Source organism: Cherax quadricarinatus, chromosome 20, assembly GCF_038502225.1.
Source record: "Cherax quadricarinatus isolate ZL_2023a chromosome 20, ASM3850222v1, whole genome shotgun sequence".
Classification (NCBI taxonomy): domain Eukaryota; kingdom Metazoa; phylum Arthropoda; class Malacostraca; order Decapoda; family Parastacidae; genus Cherax; species Cherax quadricarinatus.
The window spans coordinates 43,275,020-43,287,890 of record NC_091311.1 but is presented as its reverse complement, the minus strand read 5'-3'; the positions used below and the strand labels follow the sequence as shown (position 1 = coordinate 43,287,890).

The 12,871-nt window shown below is 38.9% G+C and overlaps 1 protein-coding gene across 10 annotated transcripts in view; it reads left to right on the top strand.

The window, feature by feature from the left end:
• Nucleotides 1–12,871, top strand: part of rols (rolling pebbles) — a 191,396-nt gene that overhangs the window by 163,780 nt on the left and 14,745 nt on the right. For all 10 annotated transcript variants that reach the window (XM_053781426.2, XM_053781424.2, XM_053781430.2 and 7 more), the window contains 5 exons: nt 306–563; nt 4,039–5,375; nt 5,829–6,236; nt 6,439–7,118; nt 9,586–9,781. In XM_053781426.2, the coding sequence (XP_053637401.2) occupies nt 306–563; nt 4,039–5,375; nt 5,829–6,236; nt 6,439–7,118; nt 9,586–9,781 (2,879 nt within the window). The remainder of the gene's footprint in view (nt 1–305; nt 564–4,038; nt 5,376–5,828; nt 6,237–6,438; nt 7,119–9,585; nt 9,782–12,871) is intronic.

Sequence of the window (12,871 nt, the reverse complement as noted above, 5' to 3'; positions counted from 1 at the left end):
TGTCTTTATCAGTAATGTACTATCCATCCATACTACGTAGAAGAAGCAAAGAGAAACCATAGCAGACATTGATGGCTCTCTGCTTGAGCTACACATAGGTCTCTATATTCTTGACTCGTGTAGAGCATAACAGAGGAGCTCTGCACTAGGCATGAGCTGTATTCCCTTCAGGTTTCTGAAGGGAATAAAGCCTCAAAGATGTAGATATACTTGGTTATTATTCTAAAGATGGTTACTTTCTTCAGATATTTTTGTCTGATAGCATTACTTTAGTGCTTTTTTTTTTTTTTACATTTTTTCTGCAGTGCGATTTGCCAGTTACCGTGGTGCACAGCTGAGCTTACGACCACTATTCTTTGAAGTGCCACAGCAGGACCCAGATCCACTATTTGTTGGCCGTGCCTGGCTTTATAGAGAGATTGAAGCCCACCTTACTGCTGAGGCCCCAACGAACAGAGGTGTCATCATTATTGGCAGTGTAGGTGCTGGGAAAACTGCTGCTATTCTCCAGCTGGTCGAGTACAGTTGCTTTGGCCGCAAGAGGGATGAATCTATATATCAAGGTTAGTGTCGTCACAGAATTATGTTTTTACCCTTTTGGTGAGAAAGCTATGGAGCATGTGATAGTGAATGCGTTGTCTATGAGTCAGTCTATTTTGCTGTGTAATAGAGATGTGCTAAAGTCTCTCATAATTCAAGGTAGAATTTAAATTGAGGTAATTCCAAGCTATCATTAAACCAAAGAAAAATAATATTTTACTGGACACTAATTCAGTTATTTTTGTTACATACCATAGATGTTGCACAATAGCTGAAGTAATAAAAAAGTAATATATATAAGGTCTCCCTCAACATTCGCAAGGGTTTGGGGATCAAGAGCCATGCGAATGTTGAAAACTCACGAATGTTTGGTGCCCCAATATATTGTAGGGAAATATAATACAATACTGCTTCCTTAACTTGTTGAACCATGAACAATCATAAAATACATGAAAACGTCATAATTCTCACTATAGGCAGCACACTCCACCAATATTCAATACACTAAACCTACTCACCATACAAAACATCCATACTTATTACTGCACCTATTACATACATAGAACACTTAACTCTGATATTAACCCTCCCCTCAAACATCTCCTTGCCAACCTCAACAGAACACATGACCATAACACAAGGCACAGATCACTCTTTGATGTACCTCGTGTCCATCTCACACTATGCAAAAACTCAATGCACATAAAAGGCCCTAAAATCTGGAATTCATTACCTGTAAATATAAAAGAAACACTACCTGTTTATAAATTCAAGTCTCTTCTCAAAGATCACTTACTCACCCAAAACCAAATAAATACTGAATAACTGAACCTTATAAATTGTATATCTTAAAGGTTTCTCACAATTATATCACATAAATGTTAAACCTAAAACCCAATCTAACTTTATTATTTTTTAAATACACTACCTAACAGAATACTCCATTCTACTGAATGTACAACAATGCATACAACCATATGACCTGTCTTTGTAATACTCACTTGTGCTTTATAGTAATCTGTTTACATTAAAGTTTTATCACTGATATCATCATTGCTTAGTTAATCTTAAGTTAATTTTAAGCCAGCCCGTAATGCTATGCATAGTATAAGTGGCTTTGGCATGCTGCTCTTATCTGTATTTTTTGTACCTCTGTATGTGTGCTCAAATTTCTAAATAAATAAATAAATAAATAAATACCAGTGCCTCAACCACTGCAGCGCACTGCTCGTATTTTGGTACAATTTCTTTCTTCAATTCTATCGTGTTTCTCAATTTCTTTACCAAAGGGCTGGCACTAGCAAGTTTCTTTGGGCCCATGGTTAATTATGTAGCAGTTGCACTAAGTCTACAAGCACCAAACACAATGAATTATTGTGAAATGTTTGGAAGAGTGCAGAGACTAATGCTCACTCCAGCATAAACAAAGCTACACTGACAATGCCTTAACCACTGCTTCAACCCTTGTATTTTTGTACAATTTCCTTCTTCAATTCTATCGTATTAATAATAATAAAAATATGATAGAATTGAAGTAGGAAATAGTACAAAAATACGAGGGTTGAAGCAGTGGTGGAGGAAGTGGTTGAAGCATCGTCAGTCAGTGCGGCTTTGTTTATGCTGGAGTGAGCATTAGTCCCCACGCTCTTCCAAACATTTCACAATAATTCATTGTGTTTGGTGCTTGTAGATTGAGTGTGACTGGAGTGGTAGAGGCATTGGTAGAAGCATTGGTTGAGGCAGCGGTTGAGGCAGCGGTTGAGGCAGCGGTTGAGGCAGCGGTTGAAGCAGTGGTTGAGGCAGCGGTTGAGGCAGTGGTAGAGACAGTGGTTGAGGCAGCGGTTGAGGCAGTGGTTGAGGCAGCAGTTGAGGCAGCAGTTGAGGCAGTGGTAGAGGCAGTGGTCAATAACATACATGTTATTAATAATAATAATAATAATACATGTTATTAAAAATATGTATTATTATTATTATTAATAACATATATCTGATTTAGGTAGTAGGTTGATAGACAGCAACCGCCCAGGGAGGTACTACCGTCCTGCCAAGTGACTGTAAAACGAAAGCCTGTAATTGTTTTCCATGATGGTAGGATTGCTGGTGTCCATTTTTCTGTCTCATAAACATACAAGGTTTCAGGTACGTCTTGCTACTTCTACTTACACTTAGGTCACACTACACATACATGTACAAGCATATATATACATACCCCTCTGGGTTTTCTTCTATTTTATTTCTAGTTCTTGTTCTTGTTTATTTCCTCTTATCTCCATGGGGAAGTGGAACAGAATTCTTCCTCTATAAGCCATGAGTGTTGTAAGAGGCGACTAAAATGCCGGGAGCAAGGGGCTAGTAACCCCTTCTCCTGTATAAATTATTAAATTTAAAAAGAGAAACTTTTGTTTTTCTTTTTGGGCCACCCTGCCTTGGTGGGATATGGACGGTGTGTTGAAAGAAAGAAAGATCTTATTAAATACCACTGCCTCAACCACTGCCTCAACTGCTGCTTCAACCACTGCCTCTATCAATTCCTCTACCACTCCAGTCATGCTCAATGAATTATTGTGAAATGTTTGGAAGGGCGTGGAGACTAATGCTCACTCCAGCATAAACAAAGCCACACTGACTGATGATGCCTCAACCACTTCTTCCACCACTGCTTCAACCCTCATATTTTTATACAATTTCCTTCAATTCTATTGTATTATTATTATTATTATTAGCAGTAGCAGAAATGTTTGATTCTTTGCCATGTTCAAGAGTAAACATATGATGTCACCGTCCAATACCTGTCCGAATAGCCATTCTAACATTTAGTCATGAATGGGTTGACATTATTTATACTGTAGTTTAATAGCAAATAATGAACAAACAAAACTCACCACACTGAGTGGTGGGAGGGCTGGCTGCCAGTTGTGGAGGTCGGAGGGAGGGTAGTAGGGACTCGCCGGTGGCGGAAACTTAAATATGGTTTGGCAGCTGGGAATTTGGTGGTTGGGAATTCGCGAATGTGTGAAGCCTGCGAAAGTTGAAAATGCGAATGTTGAGGGAGACCTGTACAGCCTTTACTCACTTAGTGACATACTCGTTTACCGACACCTCAGTCTTACAATGGGCTCTCTGACCAGTATGCATACCTAAATAATGTATATTAGAGCTGATTTCCTCCATTCTGTTTAATACAATATACAATACACCACTGTATAAACATTAAAAAATATGCCAGAAATGTTACAAATGGTGGAAAGGTGACATTAAAACAAAATCAAACATGGTTGACACAAACCTGCTACCATTATAGTATATTCCTCACTTAGCGACAAATTAGTTTACCGATGTGGCCTTAGGAACGGAACTCCGTCGTTAAGTGAGGAAAGGCTGTACTGTATGTGTCTAGATATTTTAAAAGTAACATTACCAGTAGAAAGAATTATCTTTTCATAAATTGAATGCAGAATATTTAATTAAAATGAATAATTTTTTGTTTTTATTTTTCAGAGCCATACAGTAAAAATGGTGGATCATTGTATGGCCGTATGAGTTTGATACCAGAAGGTGTCAAGTCGTTGGCATCTAGAGTTGTTGCTTATCATTTCTGCCAAGCTGAAAATTCAGTAACTTGTCTTGTTCCTGACTTTGTTCACTCCATTGCTGCTCAACTCTGCCAGGCGCCACAGCTTCATGCCTACCGCGACCTGTTATTGGCCGAGCCTCAGACACAAGGACTGTTGGCATTGCCGGCTTGTGTGAGCGATCCATCAACAGCACTGGTGAAAGGTATCCTAGAGCCCCTCCATAATCTTCGACGCCTAGGTAAAGTTGGGGCAGATCCACTCATAATTGTGGTAGATGGCATATGTGAGGCTGAGTACCATCGTCCAGACCATGCGGATACACTCGCTTCATTCCTTGCCCGTCATGCTGTTAAATTACCTTCTTTCATCAAATTGGTAGTTAGTGTTCGAACACAGTTAGTTGACCTGACACGCCTTCTGCCTTTCCATCAAATCTCGCTTGATCCAGATCAGCGTGCTGACCCTGCTGCTGATCTTGCTGCCCGTGATCTCTGTGATTACGTAGGTTTTCGTTGTATGCATTCTCCTACTATAAGATCAAATATTACAGTCACACAGGGGAAGATAGAAGGAGGCTCCTCTCAGCACCGCTTTACCCAGTATGTGGCCTCACAGAGTAAAGGCTCAATGTTGTACATCAAGCTCATCTTAGACTTAGTAGAAAGAGGCCATCTTGTCATGAAATCTGGTTCATTTAAGGTTCTCCCACAGTCTCTAAATGAAATTTTTCTTCTCTTGTTTAATCTTCGATTCCCCAGTGTTAGAAGCTTTGAAAAGGTTCAGCCTATTCTGAATGTGGTTTTAGCATCACTTAACCCACTTACACTCCCAGAAATTTATCATTCTGTTAATGCTGGACTCCTCTACAAGTTCCTGTCCTGGGAGGAATTTCTCAACTGTTTCAAAGTACTTAATTCTTTCTTGGTGAAACGACTAGATGACACATACATGCTGTTCCATCCAGCACTTCGTGAATGGTTAGCAAGACGTGTTGAAGGAGAATCTGCTAAATTTGTTTGCGACACAAGAGCTGGTCATGCTAACTTGGCTCTTCGCATGTCTCGTCTTGAGTGGCCATTGGATCCCGAAGCTTCTTTAGAATTAGGCCACCACATACTGAAAGCACATGTCTACAAAAACATGGCACGAGCTCTTCCTCTATCACCCCGTGATCTGCAGGCACTGTGGCTTGCACAGTCTTCACATAACGTATCGCAGGCACTCGCATGCACCAGAAATCTCTACAGTCCTAATACCAAGGTAGTGTACGAAATTTATGAGTACTGGTGTATAGAACAGTACAGTGGTACCTCGGGATATGAACAACTCAGAACTCGAACAATTATGTAAGTGTATTTATGTAAGTGCTTTGTAAGTTTATTTTTGGGTGTCTGAAACTGATTAATCTAGTTTACATTATTCCTTATGGGAACAAATTCATTCGGTATTGGCACTCGAACAGCCTTCTGGGACGAATTAAGTTCGTATCCCGAGGTACCACTGTATATAGTTTATACAAAAAAATTAACACTACACAACAGAGTGCTCATTATTAATGAAATAAGAATATACGTAGTTTATTTTATCTATGATTAATTGGATTAATTGAATTAATTGGAGTCATCATAAGTAGTCTGTCATATTGAATCAGTTATTAAAATGAAAACATACAGGTTTAAATAGTTGGCATCAACATCAATACATTTTTTCCAGGTTTCAAGACTGTTGCTCCTTGCGGGTGCTTCACCAGACTACCCAAGTGAACATCTGCACAACTCTCCCATCTTAGGAGTATGTGCTCATCAAGGTCACACAGAGATGGTAGCACTTCTCATCGAGTTTGGTGCAGATGTAAATCAGACAAATAGTGAAGGTGTAACAGCATTGGGTCTGGTATCTGCACAAGGTCATTGTGATGTAGTGAGACTCTTGGTTCAGGCTGGAGCTTCACTCACATCAAAAGACCGACAAAATCACACCCCAATGGTCCAAGCAGCTGCTGCCGGTCACCTCAATGTGGTTGGTTACCTACTATCCTGTGATTGGCCTGGACCAAATGATCTGTTGCGGAATCAGTCCCACCAGGCCCTTGTTGCTGCTGCTTCCAGTGGACACAGCAATGTAAGCCAATAAATATCTTATCTATATTCTGGCCAGTTTTTGTATATAATAAACTAAATACTGTACTGCACATTCATCATTTAAAAATAATCATTCCAAAAACTAGTGCAGAATAAGTAGCAATTACTTAAGTAACAAATACTTTTTGTTTTCAATAATTATTTTATAAATATTGTCCAGTTTCATAATTTATAATTTTCAGGTTGTAGAGTTCCTTTTAGATATGGCAGAAGTTAGTGTTGATGGTGAAGACAATGTGACTGGAGAAACAGCTCTCACAGTTGCTGCTGGTGCAGGACACACAGCAATGGTAGCAGCCTTACTTAGGGCTGGAGCATGTATAACCAAAGTCAACTCACGTGGTGCTTCACCGCTCACCTGTGCTGTGCGCAATGGTCACTACGAGGTGGCTAAATTGCTCCTGAGCCAAGGTGTTGCTGTAGAGAGCCCAGATGCTGCTGGCCGGACTCCCCTCATGGTAGCTGCTGCTGAAGGACATCTGGGGCTTATGGAATTGTTAATCTCACGTGGTGCCTCCATAGCTCGAACAGACAGAGAAGGCCTCTCTCCATTGGGCTGGGCTTGCCTACGTGGCCATGTTCATGCCGTCCAATATCTAGCTGACTGTAGTGCAGACTTGAATCATGCAGACAAGTCTGGCCGTACACCACTTGATCTTGCTGCCTATCAGGGTGATCCCATTGTGGTACAGTTTCTACTTGATAGAGGATCACTAATAGAGCATGTGGATATCAATGGCATGAGACCCCTTGACCGTGCAATTAGTGCCCGCAATGCCGCAGCCGTGCAGTGCTTCCTGCGACGCGGTGCCAAGCTGGGCCCTGCCACTTGGGCAATGGCTGCAGGAAAGCCAAATATCTTGTAAGTTTATAAATTTTTCTTACGTATTATTGTAATTGTATAGTAAATTACATTGATAAACTCTTTTATCTTGAATATTATTTTAAAGTATTGTACAGTAAATAATCACAGAACAGGTGTGGATAGAACCCATGGCAGAGTATATAATATAGTTTTTATGTAAGGAAATATTTATATAGACATAAGTTTTACACATTTTATTAAACTTATTTTTGTGTGTACAATAGATCTTGCCTACTAATTTTTCAGATATCATATACAGTACTAGTACCATATCCATCTATTTCATTTATGAATATAGACATTGTAGCTTTGCTAGCTAGACTAACCTATGCATTTTTTATAGAGTGATTTGCATCTCATCTGTGTGCTTTTCAAATTACTAATATTATTGCTGGAATGAAAGCTTGCATTCCATTTTTTTTTATCTGTCTCCTACTTGTAACACATGGTTTCACATGAAAAATGAAATAGTAGGACAAGTACAACTAATCAGTGTACAGTGATCAAGTATATTTCATTGCCTGGTATTATATAAAATATTTTTGATGATACAGTGTGAAGGTTACTTAGATATTGACTTGTAGGTGGTATCTCTCACTTTTGTGCATTAGCAAAACTCTGGCTCATTTGAATATGTAATTACTTTTGTTTCAGTATATTTGTTTAAATGCATTGTAATAAGTTATGTTCACTATGTAGTTTTTTTTTTTTAAATGACCAAGTTTACTTCAACCTGATTGCCTACATTACTGTTAAGCAATTTTACCATAGATTTTGATTGTTATATTTGAATAAATGGTTTAGAAGCTGTCTAGTTTATTTACAGTTTTAGTAGCAAAGATGGAAGGTTCATTTCTTAAGAGAGTATATTTGTTAATTATTTTACTGGGTATTTGAACTCAGAATGTCAGCGTGTTCAGGATTCGTTGGTCGTATTTTTGTTCGAATTTACTTGCATTTTAGATGAACACAATGAATTCTAATGGTTCTGGGCTCCGTCCCTTCTCTCTTCGCCTACATTCGCTCTTGTCTTCTCTTAAATTTCCACCTTTCTATGTTCATGTAACATCTCACTTTTCCCTACCCCCCTGGGAATTATTATTATTATAATCAAAAAGAAGCACTAAGCCAACCCCCCTGGGAAGTTCCAGCTGTTCGAGTCTGTTCTTTCTCACTCCCTTGCTTGAAAGTCCAACTGTCTACGGTAGCTTCCCACTCTCTTTTTCTTGACCACTTCCACTCTCATTCTCATGCCATTGCAGTGTACACAGATGGCTCTAAGTCTTCTGACGGCGTAGGATTCGCAGCAGTGTTTCCGGACAGCGTCGTATGAGGGCATTTACTATCTTCGGCTAGTATCTTTACTGCTGAATTGTATGCCATTCTTGAAGCACTTATCCGTATTGCATCTATGCCTTTGTCATCATTTGTGGTTGTCTCAGACTCCCTTAGTGCTTTACAGGCTATACAGAAATTTGATACACCTCACCCCTTAGTCCTCTGTATCCAACTTTGGCTACGCCGCATCTCTACCAAGCATAAAGATATTGTTTTTTGTTGGGTCCCTGGTCATGTTGACGTACAGGGCAATTAACAGGCAGACACTGCTGCATGGTCAGCAGTACATGACCTACCAGTTTCATATAGAGGTGTTCCATTTACGGACTATTTTGCTGCAATAGCTACCCACCTTCACACCCGTTGGCAACAACGTTGCTCTACTCTACTCGGTAACAAACTTCAATCTATTAAACCGAGTATAGGTTACTGGCCGTCTTCTTGTCATCAGTGCCGAGGTTGGGAGACTACTCTCTCCCGTCTTCGCATTGGCCATACTCGTCTTACTCATGGATATCTCATGGAGAGGCGCCCTGCTCCTCTCTGTGAGAACTGTCAGGTTCCATTATCGGTCAGCCACATTCTGTTAGACTGCCCACTTTATCAACAAGCACGCAGAATTTACCTCCAACGTCGTCTTCGCTCCGCTGCTCTCTCTTTACCTTCCCTTCTCGCTGATGGACCCACCTTTCATCCAGACTCTCTCATTGACTTTTTGACAACAACTGACTTACTTCACAAACTCTGATGATACCTTCAGCCCTTTCTACCTCAATCTCTTGCTACCATCCACCCCTGCCCTGCTGTTTTCTGTAACCTACTGATTGCCCCTCCCCCCTTCTGCTGCCCAATACCCTCGCTTCCTTCCCTACCCTGCAGTGCTAATAGCCCTTGTGGCTTAGCGCTTCTTTTTGATTATAATAATAATAATCTAGTGGTTCTGAATGGTACAAATGAAGCTGGTTTTCATGACAACTTTCTTTGACTTTTTCTACATTAAAATGTGTGTGTGTATAATTTTGGCATGTTTAATGTGCATTAGTAAGGTTTTCCATTATTATTATGTTTAAATCCTTAACTAAGTCCTATAAATTTTCTTATGATTATTCCTTGTTTATTTGATCAGGGTAATGTTACTCAACAAGCTGCAGGAGGATGGAGTAGCATTGTGTCGCAAGGGTCGCTTAAAAGAAGCTGCCCATCGCTTCTCTTATGCCCTTCGCAAGCTACCGACTGGAGATCAGGGTGAACACACAGCTACCTTCACTCATCTCCGATTACACCTAACACTCAATCTCTCCCGCTGCAAAAGAAAAATGAATGTGAGTTACCTTTTATATACTGTACAACCAATTAAGTAACAATTTTCCAAGATGATCATTAGCTGAGAATTTATGAACCAACGCACTTGTTGACTAATTCCCAATAATTCCTTGAACTGCCGTTAAACTTGCACTTCCAAGTTACAAATTACATCATGTTCCTTAACATTTTAAAATTTAATCATAATTCCTACTATTATTATATCATTAATTCCTTATTTGCTTTTAATTCTTTTGAAGTTAAATTTAAAGTTAAATCTTAATTTAATAGCTTCCACTAAATGCTCAATTTTCTCTAAGGTTTGTATTGCAATATGTAATTTAATATTTTTTTGTATTGTGTGCATGCATGCATGTGTGTGAGAGAGAGAGATACAACTTAAATACATACAATATACTTCAACAAGTCAAATGATCATAGCTCGTGTTTTCAATATCATGCGATTTACATTTACCTTTTCATTTCTAATAGTAGCATAACATTACCATTGTCATGCTGAGGCAGAATTACTAGTGCACATTACCATTATGAAGCGTCCCTCCACCCCATTTTTGAGACCATTGTTTTGGTGTGCAAGGAGGCCTAGCATCACTGCTTGGCACAAAGAAACTGATCCATCTATCTGGATACCACCATATGATAGTCTGTGGTTGTCAGTCTATTTTTCAATTATGTCATCACACATTGTTGTCTAGATATTAATTATAGCACTAAAAATGAATAAAAGTGACCCTGGAGGTGCAGAAAAGACAATTGTAAGTGAAACTTTAACAAAAAAAAAAATTGCTCTTGGGGTGGTGGTGGTTAATAGATCTGGTAGATAGTGGTACACATAAAAATAAAATACTACTTCATGTCTGTAAACAATGGTTTACGGTTTACACAGAAAAGGTGATATTATTGATATATTTTATAGAAATCCCCTGGTTATGCAGAGCATTTTGGGCAGCCTTAACCCTTTCAGGGTCGAGAGGCCCTCTCCTAAACTTGTTCTCAGGGTCGAAAATTTTTCGGAAAAAAAAAAAAAATTCTTATGAAATGATAGAGAATCTTTTCCCGATCATAATGACACCAAAAGTATGACATTTGATGAAAAACTTATGGAATTATGCTCTCGTGAAGTTAGCGGTCTTGCTGATGTTTATGCATCGGTGATTTCGCCCACTTCGAGCCCTATTTTCAGCCAATTCCTGTGTACTAGTCGACAAAAATCATGCTTATTTCGCTAGAACTCCATTTTTTTCTATCGAATGAGTACAAAAAACCACCCATTTATCAATTTCAACAATCCAATAAAGTGGTCAGAAATTGGCAATTTTGCCAATTTTACACAAATTTCAGAAGATGCCAATTTCCAAATAGGGTCCAGAATAAACAAGACAGACATTCCTGGTACTAAAATAACAAGTTCTCTGTTCGTTAGTCATGTCCCCAGGCCCCTCTTATATTTTTTTTTGCTTTCCACTTTGAATTTTTATTCTTACAAAAAATAAAAGATTTACTGTTATGCAGACTACTGCATTAGTGTAGAAATGGTATAAATGATATCAGTGCACTTGTGAAAGAATATTAGACTCACCAGTTGACGTGTATTGGACGCTTGGCATGATTTGTTTACTTTTGAACTTCGGTAAAAATTGAACATTTCTGCTAATTTGAGCTCAATTTCAAGGTACTTTTCATTGTGAAACCAATCAAAATCATCTCAATTTCTGTAATATGTCTTCCATTCTATAAAATGAGACCAGGAAAACTAGAATACAACCATAAATACCACACGAAAATACAGTGCAAAGTCGCTGTTTTAATCCAAAAACACGGTCCAAGTTTTTTTTTCTCATTACGCACTGTGTGCTGCAGGATTTTTTTTATACTGCGTACACTGACCACATAGACTGGTTCTTTCATATGTAGGCCTACCAGCTTTCTCTCGCTAGATTTGAAGGCGCTAGAATTTAGGCGTTCTAGTACGTCAATAACCCTGGTGCATAAGCTGTACTAGTACGTACGTCGAAAACCCTGAAAGGGTTAAACTAACTTGAAACTACTTATACAGTCATGCACCACATAACGACATTTCAGTCAATGACAGACCACATATATATATATACATATATTATGTATATTATATATGTAGATGGCGAGAATATTTTGAGGAACTTTTAAATGTTAAGGAAGAAACAGAGGCAGTAATTTCATGCACTGGTCAGGGAGGTATACCATCTTTTAGGAGTGAAGAAGAGCAGAATGTAAGTGTGGGGGAGGTACGTGAGGCATTACGTAAAATGAAAGGGGGTAAAGCAGCTGGAACTGATGGGATCATGACAGAAATGTTAAAAGCAGGGGGGGATATAGTGTTGGAGTGGTTGGTACTTTTGTTTAATAAATGTATGAAAGAGGGGAAGGTACCTAGGGATTGGCGGAGAGCATGTATAGTCCCTTTATATAAAGGGAAAGGGGACAAAAGAGACTGTAAAAATTATAGAGGAATAAGCTTACTGAGTATACCAGGAAAAGTGTACGGTAGGGTTATAATTGAAAGAATTAGAGGTAAGACAGAATGTAGGATTGCGGATGAGCAAGGAGGTTTCAGAGTGGGTAGGGGATGTGTAGATCAAGTGTTTACATTGAAGCATATATGTGAACAGTATTTAGATAAAGGTAGGGAAGTTTTTATTGCATTTATGGATTTAGAAAAGGCATATGATAGAGTGGATAGAGGAGCAATGTGGCAGATGTTGCAAGTATATGGAATAGGTGGTAAGTTATTAAATGCTGTAAAGAGTTTTTATGAGGATAGTGAGGCTCAGGTTAGGGTGTGTAGAAGAGAGGGAGACTACTTCCCGGTAAAAGTAGGTCTTAGACAGGGATGTGTAATGTCACCATGGTTGTTTAATACATTTATAGATGGGGTTGTAAAGGAAATAAATGCTAGGGTGTTCGGGAGAGGGGTGGGATTAAATTTTGGGGAATCAAATTCAAAATGGGAATTGACACAGTTACTTTTTGCTGATGATACTGTGCTTATGGGAGATTCTAAAGAAAAATTGCAAAGGTTAGTGGATGAGTTTGGGAATGTGTGTAAAGGT